The sequence below is a fragment of the Oryx dammah genome, unplaced genomic scaffold, assembly GCF_014754425.2.
Source record: "Oryx dammah isolate SB20612 unplaced genomic scaffold, SCBI_Odam_1.1 HiC_scaffold_22, whole genome shotgun sequence".
NCBI lineage: Eukaryota > Metazoa > Chordata > Mammalia > Artiodactyla > Bovidae > Oryx > Oryx dammah.
The window spans coordinates 29,088,964-29,109,431 of NW_024070206.1; the positions used below are offsets into that span (position 1 = coordinate 29,088,964).

At 45.6% G+C, this 20,468-nt stretch overlaps 1 protein-coding gene across 1 annotated transcript in view; it reads left to right on the forward strand.

Moving 5' to 3' along the window:
- The first annotated feature begins 71 nt into the window (after positions 1-71).
- The window catches only part of TTC39C (tetratricopeptide repeat domain 39C), a 100,595-nt gene continuing 80,198 nt past the window's right edge, over positions 72-20,468 (forward strand). The window contains exon 1 of the mRNA XM_040264743.1: positions 72-278. Coding sequence (XP_040120677.1) covers positions 127-278 — 152 coding nt within the window. The 5' untranslated portion in view covers positions 72-126. The remainder of the gene's footprint in view (positions 279-20,468) is intronic.

Here is a 20,468-nt window from a genome sequence, read left to right on the forward strand (position 1 = left end):
CCTCCCTCCGCGCCCGCCCAGCGCGCCCGCGCCCCGCGCAGGTGGAGCCGGGCTCAGGGCGCGCGCGGGGGCCGCAGCGGCTGCCACCCCACCTCGCCTCGGCCCCGAGCAGAGCCTTGCGCGCCCATGGCCGGCTCGGAGCAGCAGCGGCCGCGGCGGCTGGACGACGGAGACGCGGCGGCGGCGCCCCTGCAGGACGCGGAGCTGGCCCTTGCCGGCATCAACATGCTGCTCAACAACGGCTTTCGGGAGTCGGACCAGCTCTTCAAACAATACAGGTGACCGGCGCGCCCCGCTCCCCCGCACCTTCCCGGCGATCACTACTCCCTGGCGGGTTCTCGCTTCCCCGATTCGCATCCCTCGGCCTCTGCACCTTGGCCCCGTTTCCCTTCCGCCCCCACCCAGGCTCCGCGGTCCTTTCTCTCCGCGGGACCCGCGGTCTCCCCTGGTTTCTCCCTGCCTCGTCCTGCCAGAGGAGCGCCCGGTGTCCGTCCGCTTCTCTCTCGCGGGTCGCGTCCCCCGCCGCCGGGTCCGGAGCCCGTGGGCTTTGAAATCTGGACCGGACGCGATTTGAGCGGCAGCGAGCCCCGGACTTGCAGGGCCGTGACTCCGGCGAGGCGCGCCGCCCGCGCTGCCTTTGTGACACGGACCACACCAGCTGCAGCGTGCCTGCTTCGTGCTCCTCGCGTTACTGTGCATCGTTGTGCATTCCAGACGCTTTCATTGTTTGAAAACAGATATGCATAACTGCCTGGCCATGCAGGAATTAAAAAAAAAAAAAAAATCCAGCCGAACTCTGCTCATTCACCTCTGTCTGCCTTTTATCTCAGACTCAATCCCCAAAATGAGTTGCTAATGCTTTTCAAGCAAGCGTATGTATTTATGATGGATTTCTCTTAACTCAGGGGTAGAAGAAAATGGAGGGATTTTAAACATACGTGGGAGTGAGAGGAAGCACACGTGTGTTCAGTTAATTGTTTGATTCTTCTTTTTAAAGAATTGAAGCGAAAGAACTAAAACCTCGTAGCTTTCTCGTGTGTGTGGGAGGAGCCTTCAATTTCTTTGCGGAGCAGAAGAACCTGCTTTCTGGTTTAGGATGCAAGTTTGTGATTTGCCCTTTTAGTGTCAGGACTCAAGCATGTTGATTGGCAGCTTCCCTGTCAGTGTTTTAAGGGCCAATTGCTGCCGGTCTTTAGGGCCGGTGTTTGGTAGGTTTTAGGGAACTCCTGTGAAGCTGTGATTGAGCGCCACTGCCTGTAAGCAAATGAGAGGAGAGCTCAGCCTGCGGGATGCAGGCGCCTGAAGTTTTCAGACATAAAAGAATGGTGGTTTTTACCGTTGGGAGCGTCCACAAGCGTAATGGCAAAGCGAGTATTTCACAAAAACTTTTTCACTAAGACATTTTACTTTTAAATCAGTTTTGAAGGAAAAAAAACAACCCGCAAATGGAAACTTCTTCGCTCTATTCAGAACATTTATTTTTAAAGCATACAAATCTGATTTCAAGCCAGAGTTTCATCAGGGATTTCCAGAGGATAGATTTAAAAGACTTACTTGTCTCTCAATCTCTCATGCAGGTTTGTTTTTTTCCCCGAGCCATCTGAGAATGTATTTAATGAAAAACTTTATTTACTGTGCTTTGACTTTTCCAAAAAGACATACTAATTTATGTTGTATGAGAGGGGATGGAGAAAGTCTTATAGAGTCAAGTTTTCTTTGGTTGTTGATCAAGATATGGTATTGCTTCTTGCTTTGAAATGTTCTGTTACTTATTTTAATGATCTCTCCACCCCTTCCAATTGCTTTAATGTACTTAAATTCCTGTCTCACTGTTCCCAGATACTGAAAGCATGAAATAACTCGCTTTGCCTCATTTAGGCATCTCTGTGCTCTGTGTGTTCGCTTCATGTCTTGACTGTGGCCCTGTAGACTGTAGCCTGCCAGGCTTCTCTGTCCTTAGGGTTTCCCAGGCAGGGATAGTGGGGTGGGTTGCCATTTCCTCCTCCAGGGGATCTCTTCCTCCCAGGGCAGGGACGGAACCTCTGTCTCCTACATTTCCTGCATTAGCAGGTGGATTCTTTACTGCCGAGCCACCTGGAAGCCTCTCTGCACTATAACTAGAGAGTGAGTTATGAGTGCTCGGGAAGGCGTTTCTCTGCGAGGGTTGGGGGTGAGGGGAGGAGGTGTCCAGGAAGGATTTCCACTGCATAGCTAGGAGCTGTGGCTGTCTGCCTGTGTTTTGAAATGGGAACCAAGGATAAAGGAACACGATGTTGTGGTATCTCTTCTCTGCCAAGCACAGTTCCTTACATTCGAGCTACTCTAGTGATGACAAATCAGTGAGGTGTATTTCGTCCTCACAGTGTTTTCAGTTATGAGGCACTCAGCTTCTCAGTGTTTAGCATGGGCCAGGACATAGGTGCTGTGGTTCTCAATCCAGGGCTTTTTTCATTAAACCATTCTGACTGTCCCATCTGATTGATTATATTTTGTAATTTTCCCCGTGACCTTGTTTGCCCGCAACTTAAACTTTTAGGGGTGGATAAGTAGTAGCGTCATCCTATCAGCTTCCCGGCAGCCAGGGCTGCCCTAGTTTCGCTACTTTTGTAGCTGCTGACTCTGGTTTCTCAGTTGGCTTGCTTGCCTGTAAAATGGGAGTCGCGCATTTTAATGGGTGGTTAGTATTAGAATCCACGGTAGCTGGCACCATGTAAGCCATCAAACACTGACTAACTTTTGAACTTGTTGCCTTCTCCACTATTATTGTACTTTCTACTTGATGGCGTGGTTTGGGTAGAAGACAAAACGTCCCGAACGCAGGTAGCCTTTCTCTTTAAAGATGGCCTGGACTGTGCGCATGCACAGTCGCGTCCGCCTCTTTGCTACCCCACGGGCTAGAGCTGGTGGGCTCCTTTGCCCGTGGGACTGCCTCAGCAAGAAAACTTGGAGTGGTGTGCCATTTCCTTTTCCAGAGGATCTTCCCAACCCAGGGATCGAACCCGCGTCACCGCTGTATTGTACTAGGATTCTTTATTACCGCTGAGCCACCAGGGAAACCCTCACATAATGCATTTCAGACTTAGGTCCTACTATGCATTGGGACACTTCTCTTCCCTTTCCAGGGTTGAACGGGCTGCTGGAAAACCCCGCAGTGATTTCATACTCTTTGAGGAACACCTCAAACTCCGTTTATTTGCTGTAGAGAGGACAACTTGATTATCTCTTAGGATACTTCTGTCATGGCCCTTCCCTTTCCAGTAAACATTCTAGAATTTTATCATTAGGGTTTAACAATAGAAACATTTGTGTCTAGTGTAACAGTAACACTGTAAGAAAATTAAGGCAAGAAGGTCACTTTCTCTTGCCACATTACTAGGATGATAGTTTCACCAGCAGCTACCTAATGAGAAATGATTACTTCATAGAAACATCATGAAGGTCATTCTGAATTAGGGAAAGCTGGGGTTGTATAATTTAGGTATTATACAGATAGGAATGTGGGCTTCCCAGGTGGCTCAGTGGCAGAGAATCTGCCTGCCAGTGCCGGAGACACAGGAAACACGGGTTCAATCCCTGGGTTGGGAAGATCCCCTGGAGGAGGGCATGGCAGCCCACTCCAATCTTCTTGCCTAGAGAATCCCATGGACAGAGGAGGCTGGTGGGCTACAGTCCATAGCAAAGAGTTGGACGTGACTGAAGCAACTTGGCATCCATGCACATACACAATAAAAGCTTTCTCTGAGATATAAAACTCCACAGCTGGAATTTCAAAATGGAGCTGTCACTTCTGTTGTAACTATAGTAGTAATATAACAAGCTGCCCAGTTGTTGATGCTGAGCCCCTATCATGTGCTTGGAGATGTTTTTGCAGAGGGTGAGACAGATTGGTGCTGATTTAAGCCCAAGAATATATACCTTTGTAAGTGTGATCCTGATCCCCCAAAATCCCATTCTTTGTGTTGATCTGAGGGCTCACTGCTGTAATCCAGCAGTGCTCACTCCCCTTCCTACACACACACACTTTTAACTGATGTTCATGTGTGTGATACACACTCAGACCTTTAGGACCTCAGACTTATGACAAGAGGCTGTGGCTATGTGCATGAGGCAGGGTCTAGATTTTTAGGTGTTGAGTTGCAGGTAAGCTTGGCCTGTGGGGAGAATCTGGAGATGTAGCCATGGCTGTTGTGGCCTGTAGGACTAGAGAGAAGCAACGTGTAACCCAGCTTGAAGGAAAATCTTACAGGGGAACTGAGGCTGAGAGCCATGATGGGACAGAAGTGAGCAAGTTGAAAGAGGAGGAGTTGGGGGAGGGGTGGGGGAGGAGGAGAACGCTAGCGGAGGTGGGTGGACATGGAACTCTAGGAGAGAGATGTGAGTTGGCATCTGGAGAAGGTGGGTGAGACCTGGCAGCTGATCAGTGTTATTAGGTTGTCACGTCAGATGGATTTTCCACACTTGTTTTCTTCTCAGATCTGCTGCTTGGTCCATGTTTCCTGTGAGTTAGTGTTGCCTTTCAGGGTGTTCAGTTAACTCATGCTCTCCATGGCCCTCACCCACCACAGTGTGGCCCTCACATCTGTAATTAACACCCGGCTGCTCGAGCCTCAGGGTCCTGATGTCACCATCTCTTTCTCTTTGGGGCTTGAGATGTTACTTTTGTAGTCGGCAGACTAGAAGGAGAGGTGAAACTCTGAACTCCAAGGAGGATAGGGGACATTTGGAGCTCCTGAGCTGAAGAGCTTTGCGGTTATAATTTCACAGGCCTGGCATTTACTGTCCCTCTGCCCCTTGAGGCCACCATTTCCATCTCTTTAATTCCCGCATTCTTTCTGACCCTAAGACATCTGCACCATTTACCCCTGCCAACACTACTGCTACTTTCTGGCTGTAGATATTATTAAAAAGTCCTGTTTGGTCATTGTCAGGTCAAACAAAAAGCATATAATAGAATGAATGATCACTGATGATAAATATGCATGAATAAGGGCTTGATAGAGAATTAGTGCATAGTCGGTATTACGAATTGTGATTTTTTTCTTTTCTGTCTTAAAGTATAAAAATGGCAAAAATGTATTAAAAACAAGCAACAAAAACTCATGTTTAAAATGAATGTATAGGTCCTAAATTGTTTTAACACAGTTTATGGCATATTCAATCAAACCGTATTACCTGTGGCCTTGTTTGTGAGCAGGTTGATTATAGAGCCGGTCTCACTGTAGAGACGGCTCAGTATAATTCGAGATTTCAGACTAGACCCCATGGGCCAAATAGGGTTGACTGATTTTGTAAATAAAGTGGTTTTTTTTTTTTTTTTTTTGGGCTGTGCTGGGTCTGTGTTGCTACACGGGCTTTCTCCCAGTTGTGGTGAGTGGGGGCTACTCTCTAGCTGCAGGTCTGCAGGACTTTCATTGCGGTGACGTCTCTTGTTTTAGGGCACGGGCTCTAGGGTACACAGGTTTCAGTAATTGTGGCACATGGGCTCAGCAGCTGCAGCTCCCAGGCGCTAGAGCACAGGCTCAGTTGTTCCATATGCATGTGGGATCTTTCTGGATCAGGGACTGAACCTGTGTCTCCTGTGTTGGCAGGTGGATTCTTTGCCACCAAGCCACCAGGTAAGCCCAGTAAATAAACTTATTGGGATACAGCTAGACTCACTTCTCAAACGAACTTTTTGGCCAACCCAGTGTCATCTTTGGTGGTGGTTCAGTGGTAAAGAATCTGCCTACCAGTGCAGGGGCTGCAGGAGACATGGGTTTGATCCCTGGTCGGGAAAGAACCTCTCGAGGAGGAAATGGCAGCCCACTCCAGTATTCTTGCCTGGGAAATCCCATGGACAGAGGAGCCTGGCGGGCCCCAGTCCACCGAGTTGCAAAGAGTGGGACAGGACTGAGTGATTAAGCAACAACAAAGTATTATGTGAACAACAACAAAGTATCTTCTCCATGAAGAAATGAATAGCTATACAGAGCCTACAGCCCACAAAGCTTAAGATAGTTATTTTCTGGATCCTTACAGAAAGTTTGATGAAGTCTGGTACAAACCACTGTTCTTCCTGGAAAAACTTGAAAGGCTGCTGTAAGAGATCTGAACCCCTATGTGTCCGGGCCTTCCGTGTGCCCAGTGGTGTGTTGGATGCTCTGGACTCCAAGGGGAGCCTGCAGGTCGCCTGTGGGCATCACATGATCTGGCTGCTCACAGACCTAGTTGCCTGCGCCTGGCTGCCAGAGGCTCCGGAGAGTCCGTAGGTGCAGAGGTGCAAGAAAGGAGAAGCCACAGGAAGCAGAAATGGTGTGGGCAGCTAGTGGGAGAGAGGAGGCTCAGTCGCTGCCCTTTTCCACCCTCCTCAGCTCAGCGGTGTGTATATGCAAAGGCTGGGGGATTTTTTTTTCCTCTTCTCAACTATTGCACTGTCTGAAAAGATTCTAATTAAATATTCAATTGGCTTAATTGGGATGTTTTTTTTAAAAATGCAGTTGCCTGTAGAATAACGCGCGAGTTTACAGGAAATTATTAGGAAAAAGTGACCACCTCTATGGTGGGGGTGGGGGTGGCATGAGGCTTTCTCTTCCTCTAGTTATACGAAACCCCCTGTGGACCCCCCCAAACACATCATTGTGCTTCAGGGGTTAGATCTTTTGCACAGACTCTTAAAAAAAAAAAAGGCAAAAACATTTATTTATTAGGCTGTGCTGGGTCTTAGTTGTGGCATGTGGGATCAAGTTCTCTGACCCGGGATTGAACCTGGGCTTCCTGCATGGGAGCACAGAGTCTTTACCACTGGACCACCAGGGAAGTCCCTGCACAGACTCTTTTACAGCCCACTTTTTACACCCCAGTCTCCTCTGGAGATCAAACCAGTCAGACCTAAAGGAAATCAACCCTGAGTATTCATTGGAAGGACTGATGCTGAAGCTCCAATACTTCGGCCACCTGATGCACAGAGCTAGCTCATTGGAAAAGACCATGATTCTGTGAAAGATTGAGGGCAGGAGGAAAAGGGGACAACAGAGATGGCATTACCAACTCAGTAGACATGAGTTTGAGGAAGCTCCAGGAGAGAGTAAAGGACAGGGAAGCCTGGTGTGCTGCAGTCCATGGGGTCACAAAGAGTTGGACACGACTGAGCGACTGAACGATAACAACTCCTCTGCCAGGGTTGCCCTCCTACTTATCCAGTGACAGCAGAGGGAATATGAAGAGGGAATTGGCTGAGAAGGACTCTCGAGAAGAGAGAAGATAAGGGAAGCTCAGAGAGCAGATGGCTGTTATTTCAAAACCTTGATTAGCGCCAGTTCTGCCCCGTGAAAGAGGTTGGAGTGCCCGGGGAGGAACTCCTCTCTGTCTTAGACTTTTTCCATTGCTTCCTCTGTCTCGCAAGTTCACAGTATGCTGTCCGGCTGGTAACATAGGTCTAATCTGGGATTGAGTAGATCTTTTGGGGTTGGACCTGGGGATCTAGTCCTTACTTTAAGCCTTATGATTTGGGGAAGTGCATCCCAGTTTCTGGACAGGAGACTTTGCATGCCTGTTCTTTGAGGTATAGTTGACACGCAGCACCTTCCTTTCAGGTGTTAACACAACGATGTGCTGTTGATATGTTTTGTGCAGCGATCGCCACAGTGAATCTAGTTAACGTTTGTCACCGTGCATAGTTACAAACATACGTCCTAGAAGGCTGTTCGTTAATTGCGGTCTCGACGGTATAGTGACTTCTGATGTCTGATTTGAAGACGGGACTGGACTCTTCTTCGTGTGTAGAGATGCTTGCTGGTTGGCCGACTCTACCCTTTTCCCTCTAGCTAAGGTTGCTTTCTCCATCTCTTCCTTCTTGCTCAAGAATTTCAGAACATGAGAACTTGAAACACAACAGGGAGTTACTCTTGTCTTACAGGAAAACGGTCAGTCTGTTAAGACAGAGAAAGCCCTTTGAGAAGGTCTACTGTGTGCTGGGCTCAAAGGTGAGAAACAGGTGCCTGCTTCAATTAGGTGTTGCTCACTGAATACCTGTCAATCTGCTGCACAGTCGCTTTCGCAGTCTTACTCAAAGCTGGAAGGTCTGGGAAATCGCTGGTTTAGGTGACTTTTCCTAAGATACATCAAAATAAATACATAAGAATCATAAATTATTGGTAAATACTAGGTGGTACTGTCTCTGTGCTAGGTCACACACTCCCCGTGTGTTCATCCTCACTTTATTTTCCCCACAGTCCTGTGCAGGGTGCTCTTGTCACCTCCCTCTTGGGGCCGGGGGGCGGGGGGAGGCGGGGTGTGTGGTGCCCAGTGATACTGGCTGAGCTGCCCAAGGCCTCACAGTAAGTGGGTGAGCTGGGTTTGACCCTAGGGTGTCCGGCTGCAGAGCCTGTGTTTTTAACCACTGCACCACACTATCCTGCTTTTGTAATAACCCTTACACTATGAGAAGTTGGCTTGCATGTGGCTCATGTCATTTTGGGGTGAACTCCCCACTCCAAAGTCTGCAATGCACACTCCGGCACCCACAGGCAACCCAGTAAACCACCAGAGAGGTCTGTCCACAGGGAGTGTGTCACCCAGGTTTCAGATGCCCTGTGGCTCCCAGCTGGCCTCGAGGTGAGGTCTCAGGTCTTGTCCTGGGATGGATGTGCTCTGATCTGGCCGGTCTGCTTCCCTGCCTCCCTCCTGCCCCTTCCTTGGTCCCTTCCTCCTTAGCTGTGCTGGAGAATTTTGCATTATCTGACTGGTTCTGACTTGTCATTCATGACACAACTCAGGTTCCCAGGAGGAGGTGGTATGGCCGCTTGGTTGCTCCTCCATCCCTTCATCCAGCTCTGTGGTGTGAGGTCACTGTTGACATGGCTGCCTGTCTGGGTGCGAGGGCTGAGATGGGTGGACGTCTCGTCGGGTGTGCCTGAGGCCACCCTTCCTGAGGTTGCTGCAGACTTGCCATTGCCCTTTGTCTGCACGCTCAGCCCAGGGGCACTGCCTGTTAGGAGCCTTGCTTCCTCCAAGCCCTCCTGCGTCCTGATGCGTAGTGGGCACATCCAGACCCTGTGGAGGGGCTCTGAGCAGCCCTGAACTGGTGCTCTGCGTTTCATATGGAGGTAGCAGGGCTCCTGTCTGGCCCTTCAGCCTCTTCCCTTTGGTGCATCCAGGCTGCCCAGTGCTTGGTGAGGGGCAGTGTGGAGCAGGGCTGCCAGCCAGCCTGTCCTGGTCTTGACAGGCGCCATCAAAGGAAAAGTGGAGGCTCTGATGAAGTCTTCTGCTTCTCAAGTGGCCGCGAGTCTCAACTGCATCCAACCTGGGCAGGTAGCTCCTGGGCTGAGCCATCTTCTGCTCCTTGTTGCCTCTGGCAGGCAGACCCACCTTTCACGTCTCCCATCAGCCACCCCCGGCCCTCTAGGCTGCCCCGGGTGGGGGCTGCCTGACGTGCTGGTGTCACGTGCCTCTTTGGCGTGAGAAGGTGACAATCTAGCTTCCTGACTCCACAGTCCCTGTCCTGAATTTCTGGATGAACTGGTCTCTGGAAAAACTTGGAGGCTGGGAGGAGAAGCTTTCCAGACAGGTGGCTCGCAACTCTCTCAAATCTAATACCTAGTTTTTGTAACAGATGTTTTGTAATTCTCCTTCCACGATCCTAAAATGAAATTGATAGATGAAATGACCTAAGAAAAAAATGACCCGTGACATGTACACTGTCTAAAAGTCAGCAGAATGCCCAAATAGTATCATAAAGGAGAATAAAAAAGAAATTCATAATAGAAAATTATATGTATTTCAAAACATAAATGCTCAGCTCACCTTCATCAGAAGATAGTCATTAGGTGCTTGCACCTGTGTATAATGAATAAATTTGGATTTGAGAGACAATCAGAAGCCATTCCATAGCAGAAAAATGAGAGCTTAGGTGCACTTGATGCAAAAGGGGTAACAGACCACACTGTTCTGTGTACATTAAGAAAAAGCAGAGAAAGCCTTAATTGAGGTAAGATAATATGCCACGACAAGCCACAGGCTGTTGACATGGAGAAAATAAGGAAGCATGGCATTTTTGTAATGAGCCTCTGTCAGGGGTGTGTCAACATAATTAATTCCCTGTATTAGGACATGGGATGTGTGCTGACAGAGGGTCTCACAAAACGAACTCCCATCTTTAAATCCCTTGCCAAACCAAGTCCTCTGGAGACCAAAGCCTGTAATAGATTTCTCAGCTTAGAGGATGAGTTGGGAAAAAGTTTATAGGGAAGCTGGGGCAGGACATGTATAACACTCCCCCCAAGGGCGGTGTCAGAGTAAGACAGAAAAATAAGAAACCCCAAATAATTTCTGTGTGCAATTCTAATGATACAGATTTCAATATGCTACAGATCCTTAATAGTGGATGGCAAAAATGAAGCTGATTCATGAAAATCCTTAATTAATATATGAACGAAAGTCTGGTTTTTCATGGTTCTTTAATAATTTGGCTTAAACTATATTTAAAGGAGTTTTCAATGTTCCTGTGAAATTCTGGCATGTGACTTTTGCAAACGCGGGCTGGCGTAGCTGTGGCGTGTTGTCAGCTCAAATGCCACAAGTGGTGTTGCTGTTGGAGGCATAGTTTTCTAAAATTGTGAAGACATCTTGACAAAGGGTATATTTAAACATGGAGAGAATGGTCTTGTGCTTCTGTGTCCAGGGAAGTGGATTCTAGAACTAAACAATGGAAAATGGTGCCATGCATGTGAATTTCCACACATTCAGAGGTTGTGCAGGACGTGGGGTGATACTCAGGAGTCTGGCACATTGAGGATGGCTGGGGTCCTGGGCTCATTCTGCTACAGTTGTTGTGTTGCCCCAAAATGGCCCCCACAGATTTCCCAAGCACCTTCATTAAGAGGTACTGGGCTTGCGGGTGTGGAGCTCAAGACAAAGTTCGTCTCTGCAGCTGGGATCCCAGGGTTGCTGGGATCAGAGGCAAGGGGAGGCAAGCCGTGGCTGGCAGGGCCACTGCACGGCGCTTGTGCTGGAGGGGGCAGTGCCCCCAGTGAGTCTGTGACTTGGTGCGAGGCAGAGTGCAGGGTAGGGCTCCTCCAGGGGTGGCCCCACTGGTTGCTGCTTCTAAACACTAGCTTTTCCAAGTCACACACGCCTGCTTCTAGGGCTCAGACACCTCCAGGAAGGGATGTCAGCACAGGTTCTTTTGTCCCCTTCCAGGTGGAGGGTGGACCCCTGAGGCCCCTTCCCATCTTCTTTATCATTGCAGAGGCAGCCTGCAGGACCCGTGTCTTTCCAGCCTCAGATGATTTCATTTCAAAGGCCTCCTCTCCCGAGTGTCCCACTTGGGTCTTCCTAATTGTGAATCTCAGGGTATAAACTAGTCCATAACTATATAGTCCAAACTATAGTTCAAACTATATCCTAAGAAGTATGATTGTATTAAAAATCTAATCAAAAGGCCAGGATTGAAGAGGTGAGTGAGCTTTTTGCTCAGTGAAGTGAAGTGAAGTCGCTCAGTCCTGTCCGACTCTTTGCGACCCCATGGACTATAGCCTATCAGGCTCCTCTGTCCATGGGATTTTCCATGCAAGAGTACTTGAGTGGGTTGCTATTGCCTTCTCCAGGGGATCTTCCCGACCCAGGGATTGAACCCAAGTCTCCCGCATTGTGAGCAGACGCTTTATCCTCTAAGCCACCAGGGAAGCCTTTTGCAGGTTACTCCTACACAAAAGGGGTCAAAACCTCAGAAATCAGGATGCAATTGCCCCAAAGTTAGAGAGTCGAGGGGACCACAAAAGTGATTCCTCTAGAATGGAAGGAAATATGGCAGAAAGTGTCATGTCGATTTTCTGAAAGCAGCTAATAGGAACCCCCCCCCACCACCACCACACACACACACATACACACAGTTTAATTTCAGGTAGGGCACCTCCATACACAGACTCCCAGAACTTTCCGTGGTCCCACCCTCAGCCATGCCATTGCCTGTATCCCACGGTACATGTGCGCTCAACCTGTTCTTTGCCTGCTTGATTGCATCATTGTACTCCTGGGTGGGGCTTTTCTAGGGCAAAGTGAATCTGAGGGTGATGCGTCTCTTTCTGGGTTCCCATGCTTAGTAAGCATTATTTGCTGTTCTTCCAACTTTGGCCTCTGATCGTCTAGAGGGGTGCCTTTTGCTTCTGAATTCACTCTCTTGCCTCATTACTATAGCAACCCTCCCTCAGGTTTTACTTCCATGATGTAAATCGCTCACTGGATAAATAGATTTTCAAATGTTTGTATCACTTCATCTCTATCATAAGTAAAAAACGTTGATGCTATTCTAACTGGACAGAAAAGGAGGAAACATGACTTTATATCCGAATCCAAGTTGAATTTACTAAATGACAGAAATTCGGGTCTTGGGAAGCAATTGGTTTAAATGGAAATCCACACTGCATGGCATCTGGGGGGACTGCTTCCAGGATAATCAGTCACTGTTGAGGCCTCAAGTGCTACTATTATGCCCTTCCCACCCTTATTTGGAAGTGAATTGCAAAATCTCTAGTTATGTATTGTCAGCTCATCTCTGGAGCAAAAAAGCATGGAATATCTTTGTATCTTGTCAGTCAGGCTCACCCTTAACTTTTGTCGTTATGCAGTTGCTCAGTCATGTCTGACTCTTTGCGACCCCATAAGCTGCCGCACACCAGGCTTCCCTGTCCTTCACCACCTCTTGGAATTTGCTCAAAGTCATGTCCATTGAGGGCTTCTCAGGTGGCGCTAGCAGTAAAGAGCTCACCTGCCAGTGTGGGAGACATAGGGATGCAGGTTCGATCCCTGGATTGAGGAGATCCCCTGGAGGAGGGCACGGCAACCCACTCCAGTATTCTAGGGCTTCCCTCATGGCTCAGACAGTAAAGAATCCGCTTGCAGTGCAGAAGACCCTGGTTCGATTCCTGGGTCAGGAAGCTGCCCTGGAGTAGGGCATGGCAACCCACTCCAGTATTCTTGCCCGGAGAATCCAATGGACAGAGGAGTCTGGCGGTCATAGGGTCACGCAGAGTCGGACACGACTGAAATGACTTAGCATGCACATGATGAGTCGGTGATGCCGTGCAACCATCTCATCCTCTGTTATGTCCCCTTCTCCTCCCACCTTCAGTCTTTCCCAGCATCAGGATCTTTTCCAATGAGTCAACTCTTTGCATCAGGTGGCCAAAGTATTGGAGCTTCAGCATCAGTCCTTCCAATGAATATTCAGGGTTGATTTCCTTTAGGATTGACTTGTTTGATCTCCTGCTGTCCAGGGTACTCTCAAGAGTCTTCTCCAGCACTGTAATTCAAAAGCAGCAATTCTTTGGTGCTCAGCCTTCTTTATGGTCCAACTCTCACATCCAAACATGACTAATGGAAAAACCATAGCTTTGCCTATACGAGCATTTGTTAGCAAAATGATGTCTTTGCTTTTTAATATGCTGTGTGGGTTTGTCATAGCTTTTCTTCCAAGGAGCAAGAGTCTTTCAATTTCATGGCTGTGGTCACTGTTGGCAGTGATTTTGGAGTCCAAGAAAATAAAATCTGTCACTGTCTTCATTTTTTCCCCATCTATGTGCCATGAAGTGATGGGACTGGATGCCATGATCCCCTTAACTTTGTTGGGGTCTAAAATAAACACATTGAACCATCAGTTACATCCTGGTCTGACATATGACACCTGAACTATGCAAGGCGAAATGGGGTTGGCTATTGTAAGCCTGCAATTGTTGGAGAAATTGGCCATCTCCTGGCCAACACCAAGGTTTGCAGCAACTCAATTGCCTAGAAAAGAACAGTTATGAGTTTATAGCTGGAATGCTGTTTTCTTCAGCTCTCAACCATGGGCTTTCACAAGTTTTTTGTTACTTCTGTATTGATGATTGGTGAGACACTCATTCCCTTGAATTATGAAAATTACAGATTGAGCTGAAATTACTCCTCTTGAAATACCATGGGGAAAGGAGGAGGGAAGGGCCGTGGGTGAGAGGAAACAGCTGTCTAAAATAGGTTAGCCAAGGGTTGGAACCTGCTGTGGTGAAATTCCTCCGGATTCTTGTTCTGGAGAGATTATCAGTGTAAAAATGGCAAGAAATGACAGAATGGTTTTTTTGTGTCCCTTGTGTGGTATTCTTGGATCAGAGCTGGGCTTATGAGAGACAGTTGTTGTTCAGTCGCCCAGTCCTGTCTGACTCTTTGCAACCCCATTAACTGCAGCAAGAGAGAGGATGGTTGAGGCTAAGTTGAAATTGTGAGCTTTTCTGTTGATAGAAGACTGAGTTTTACCTTGAAATGAAACCTCATCAAGGATCTATTCTGTTCAAGTCTAAGTTTATAATTAAAGAAGCTTGTAAATAATGAACCAAACCCAAATGAAATTTTCCTGCCCTATGAAAAGAAAGTGAAAGTGTTAGTTGCTTAGTTGTGTCCAACTCTTTGTGACCCCATGGACTGTAGCCCACCAGCCTCCTCTGTCCATGGGATTCTCCAGGCAAGAATACTGGCATGGGTAGTCATTCCCTTCTCCTGGGGGTCTTCCTGACCTAGGGATTGAACTCAGGTTCCCTACATTGCAGGCAGATTCTTTACCACCTGAGCCACCAGGGAAGCTCTTTCTGCCTTATGGTCTACTGAAAACTAAAGCAAAATAATAGTGTTTTGGTGAGAGAAAAAAACTTTCTTATGAAGTTCAGAGTTGTTTACTGAGCACTAATTTACTAAAAGTTTATTACAAAGAGTACATCTCTATAGTTACACTTTGAAATGCCTTTTCAACTGAAAAATAGAGATATCTAGAATTTCTAGATGATTAAGATAATTTAATGTTTGAATTGCTTGTATAGATAGCTGAGTGTACTTAATTCTCAGAGTGTTCATGCAGTTTGTGGATTACTGCCACAGATAATAAAGGAGACCCTATGTTAATTTAAAGATGAGAAAATTAATGAAAACATTATCAATTTTGTTTACTTAAAAAATAAGCTTTGAAGGGTTGTTGGAAAGACTTTTTAGCTAGTTGATAATGTGTGGTTTGGATGACCTCTGTTTAAGTTACTTATCAACACTGGTGCTGTCTGCTATTAATGGAGAATTTTTTTTTTTTTTTTGGTTTCTTTTTTTAAAAATTAATTATTTATTTTACTTTACAATATTGTATTGGTTTTGCCATACATTGACTTGAATACGCCATGAGTATACATGTGTTCCCCATCCTGAACCCCCCTCCCACTTCCCTCCCCATCCCACCCTAATGGAAATAATTGATTTGATTGTCTGTCTGTATGATTTAAGATAGAGAAGGAACTAAATGCTGATGAGTTAGGGAGATATTTGATACACATTAATGACACAATTAGAAAAACTGTAGGAAAAAATTGACTTCATTTAGCCTAGAGAGTTATTTTCAGAGTAGATCAGTAACTCTAAATGAGCATCAGGCTTTAGCAATAAATGAATATGAATTAGCAAAGCTAGAGAGAAATCAGAATAAAGTAAGAGGTATCACAGTCTGGTAATCAGACAGCAGACTCAGTCTTTGCTTGCATTACTGTGCAGGTGAAGAGCGGCAGTGAGTGGTAATCAAGTGGGGGATCAATGCTTACCGTTAATGCACGCTTTGACGGGCACATTTTACCCTTAATCCCAGTGCTCTCCACAGCCATGCAGGTAAGTATTATCACTGTCACTTGGCTCCTGACACAGTGAAGTCTTAACCCAAGTTTAAAAGACTGAGTGGGACACCTGGTCCCAACCCCAGAGCGTATGCTGGTTTCCCTACTTCCTCCAAAAAGAACTCTGTTGCTGTGCAGCTTGGCATCGCCCAGCAGTCTTGCAGTCTCAGGGTCTCCTGCGCTTCTGCTCTTCTGGTGTCCCCGAGCTCAGTGGGTGGCCCCACTTGAAACAAGGTTTACAGACTCCAGAAGTCTCAAATGTCCTCTTGGCACCTCTCTCATCCTCTGCATCTACCAGTTTTCCTCCCTGAGTACCCTGAGTCCATTCACTTTTCTCCACCACCACATTATCCAGACCACATCTCCTTGGGCAGTTGCAGAGCCCAGCTGGTTTCCTCTTACCCTCTCTGTCCCTCCTCCCCAGCCCCAAATGATCTTTCACGTCTTATTGCCTCTGCTGAGAACACTTTCATGACCTCAGTGGTAGGCTGAAAAGTGGTCCTCCAAAAGATACCTGTATCTTAATCCTTGGAACCATTGTGTGTTATCTTGCTGCCATTGCTGTTCAGTTGCTAAGTCATGTCTAACTCTGTGACCCCATGGACTGTAGCCCGCCAGACTGCTCTGTCCATGGGATTTCCCAGGCAGGAATACTGGAGTAGGTTGCCATTTCCTTTTCCAGGGATCTTCCCAACCCAGGGATTGAACTCATATATCCTGTGTCAGCAGGTGGATTCTTTACCACTAAGCCACCTAGGAAGCTCCTGGTATTACCTTAGATGGCATTAAAAAAAAAAAAGGATCTTTACAGACATGATTAAGTTAAAGATTGTGAGATGGGAAGATGATCCTGGATTATCTGGGTGGATAGCCAATCCTCCTGGAGTGAGGATGTAATCACACATATTCTTGTAAGAGGGAGGCAAAGTAAGATTTTATACACGCAGCAGGGAAGACTGTTATGAAAACAGAGCAGAGAGGTTTGAAGACATCAGCCTTGAAGATGGCAGTGATTGAAGCCACAGCCCAAGAATGCGGGCAGTCCCTGGAAGCTGGAGCGGTCCAGGCATGGGTTCTCTGGAGAGCCTATAGAGGGAGCAGCCCAGCCCTGTCCACGTCCTGATCTTAGCCCAGGGAAATTCTGGACTTCTGGCCTCCAGAATTGAGAGAGAGGAAAAATCTCTACTGTTTTAAGCCACCAAGTTTGTGATAACTTATTGCAGCAGTCCCAGGAAACTAAAAGTAACCTCCTCCTGCTCTCAGGATCATGACCAAAGTTTCTGACAGCTTCTCTGCAGTGTGCCTTGGTTCTGTTTGTTTTGCCCCTAGACCATTTACTGCTTTATCTGGTTTCTTTCCTTATATTTTAAATAATTTCATTGTGTTCCTTCTAGGCTGGGGCTGTACAAAGCCAAGGGAGCTCATGCTGCAGAATAGGTTCATAGCTCCTCTTTTCATATGATGAAGTGAAAGTGTTAGTTGCTCAGTCCAATCCCATGGACTATAGCCCACCAGGCTTCTCTGTTCATGGGATTCTCCAGGCAAGAATACTGGAGTGGGTTGCCATTCCCTCCTCCAGGGGATCTTCCCAACCCAGGAATCAAACCTGGGTCTCCAGCATGGCAGGCGGATTCTTTACCATCTGAACCTCCAGGGAAGCCCCTTCATATGATGGTTTATATAAAAATGGAAAAGTAAAGCAGCTTTAAGTTGACAGTGATTTTGGTTTCAACAAGCTTAAGAATCTAGATTAACCTTGATTTAAAACATCAGTGCTTTGTCAGTCATGTCATTCTGTAGCCTTATGTTGCATGTCTGTGCTCTTCCCTTACTCTGACTACTTTCAAATTCTTGAAGATTCTCAAAGAATCATGTTTCTTTCCTCTGGGCATCTTACCTCAATTTGTGATTATACACAGATAGCACTTGCTTTGCTTGGTTCTAATCTGCATGCATTTCAGTTCCTGGAGGTTATTAGTTAAATAACCAGTCCCCCAATAACACGGTTCACATTTCAGTTCCACCAGTGTATAAACTGTGAATAACCATACACAAGCTGCTACTTCTTTAGCCCACAAATCCCCATAGATGTAACAAACACATATCATGATCAGTGGCCAATCACCTCACTTCTTGCAGAGTCGGCTTGTTATTGATCACTGCACACCTCTTAGTTCCCACAGACCCCAGAGTATATTGTTGTTGCTTCCTTGTCTCATACTGATAAACCCATGTACCATTTTACAAAACTGGCCATTGCAAGAGAGATTTGACCAAACAAAGATAAAAGTGCAGCAGAGAAAAAGGAATCCCTTCACATTAAAGGAATCAGAAGCACTTTCACAACCTTGAAAGCACAAAGGCTACAATGTTGGAAGCAGACCTAAACTTGGTGAGAAGTATGACGATTCACCAAGGCATAGCAGCAAAAATGCTTACTCTGCATCTTGAGTTCTGTGACAGAGAAAGCATGTGCTGTTCAAACACTCCTGATAAGTTAGTTACTGAGAAGTAAAACTCTTTAATGCTCAGTGTTTCTAATGGTTTCAATTACAAGCTACTAAGTAAATAAATTTTACTATTTTTAATTTTCCTATACATTTATAACTGATAGTAAGACTGTTTAAACTTCTCTAAATTGTGAAACATACAGAGGGATATAATTGCCATTGTAACCATTTTTAGAGTACACTTCAGTGGCATTAAGTCCAATTACGTCATTATGCAGCTGACACCACCATCCATCTCCAGAACTTTATCTTTCCAAACTGAAATTCTGTTTCTGGTAAACAACAACTCTTCATTTCTTCCTCCTCTCAGTCCCTGGCAGTCACCCTTCGACCCTGTCTTTTTTGGATTTGATGACTCTGAGGACCTCATATAAATGGAATCTTATATTTTATAACTATACTATAAAATACATATAGTATTATATATGTACTATATGTATAGTACTAATATGTATAAATACATATAGTAGTTGTCTGCCTGTGACTGGCTTATTCACTTGGCATGTCTTTAAGTTTCATCCATGATATAGCATGTGTTGGAATTTCGTCCCCTTTGAAGGCAGAATGATATCCATAGTGCATGTGTATCACATTTCATTTATTCGTTTCTCTCTCCATCAAAGGACATTTGGGTTGCTTCCATGTTTTAGCTATTGCGAAGAATGCTGCTATGAACACAAATATACAGGTGTGTCTTTGAGATCTGTCTTCAACTTTGGGAGGAATATACCCAGAGTGGAATTATTGGATCATGCTTCTCTGGTGGCTCAGACAGTAAAGAATCCGCCTGCAGTGGGAGGCCTGGGTTCAATCCCTGGGTTGGGAAGATCCCCTAGAGGAGGGTATGGCAACCCACTCCAGTATTCTTGCCTGGAGAATCCCCATGGATAGAGGAGCCTTGTGGGTTACAGTCAATGGAGTTGCAAAGAGTTGGATGCAACTGAGTTGACTAAGCACAGCCCACATGCATGATAATTCTGTTGGTAATTTTTTGAGGAACTGCCATACTGTTTTCCATAATTGTGATACCATTTTGTATTCTCATCAGCTGTGCACAAGGGTTCTAATCCTTGCCGACACTTATTATTTTCTTTTTTTTTTTAGTGTTATCTCATTGTGAGTTTGATTTTTATTTTCCTAATGATGAGTGATGTTGAGCATCTTTTCATGTGATTATTGACCATTTGTATATCTTCTTTGGAGCAGTCTCATGTCTTTTGCCATTTAAAAGTCCTTAAAACTTTTATTCTTTATTGGAGTGTAGTTGATTAACAGTGTTGGGTTAGTTTCAGGTGTACAGCAAAGTGATTCAGTTATACACATTTGTGTACCTGCTCTTTTTCAGATTCTTTCCCCATGTAGATTATTACAGAGCACTGAGCAGAGTTCTCTGTGCTCTGCAGTAGGTCCTTGTTGGTTATCTATTGATACTTTAAATAGAGTAGTGTGTAAATGTACTAATGTGTTCATGTTAATCACAAACTCCTGATCTATCCCTCCCCCTCTCCTTCCTCCCTGGTAACCATAAGTTCATTCTCTGTTAGTCTTTTGCTGTTTTGTAAGTAAGTTCACTGTACTATTTTTTAAGATTCTGCATATAATCTTAGTATGATATATGAATATCTGCATATTCATATCTGCATATTCACTTAGTATGATAATTTCCAGGTTTTCCAGTTTGCTGCAAATGGCATTATTTTATTCTTTTTTGTGACTGAGTAATAGTCCATTATATATATGTACGAAATATTCTTTATCCGTTTATCTGTCGATGGACATTTAGGTTGTTTCTATGTCTTGGTTACTGCAAACAGTGTTTCAGTGAACATTGGAGTACATGTATATTTTCAAACCATGATTGTTTTGCCAGTATTGAAAAATCCTTGGCTTCCTGGGATAAATAGTACTTGATCATAGTATTTGATCTTTTTAATGTATTGTTGGATTCAGATTGCTAGTTTTTTTTTTTTTTTTGAGGGTCTTTTCATCTATGTTCATCGTGATACTAGTCTGTAATTTTCTTTTTTGTGGTGTCTTTGGTTTTGGCATTTGGTGGCTTCATAGAATGAGTTTGGTAGTATTCCTTCCTCTGCAATTTTTGGAATGGTTTCAGAAGGATAGGTATTAACTTTCTCTAAATGTTTGATAGAATTTGCTTGTGAAGCTATCTGGTCCTGGACTTCTGTTTTTTGGGTGTTTTTTAATCACAGTTTCAATTTCAGTACTTGTGATTGGTCTGTTCATATTTTCTGTTTCTTCTTGGCATAGCCCTGGAAGATTGTACCTTTCTAAGAATTGTCCATTCCTTCCA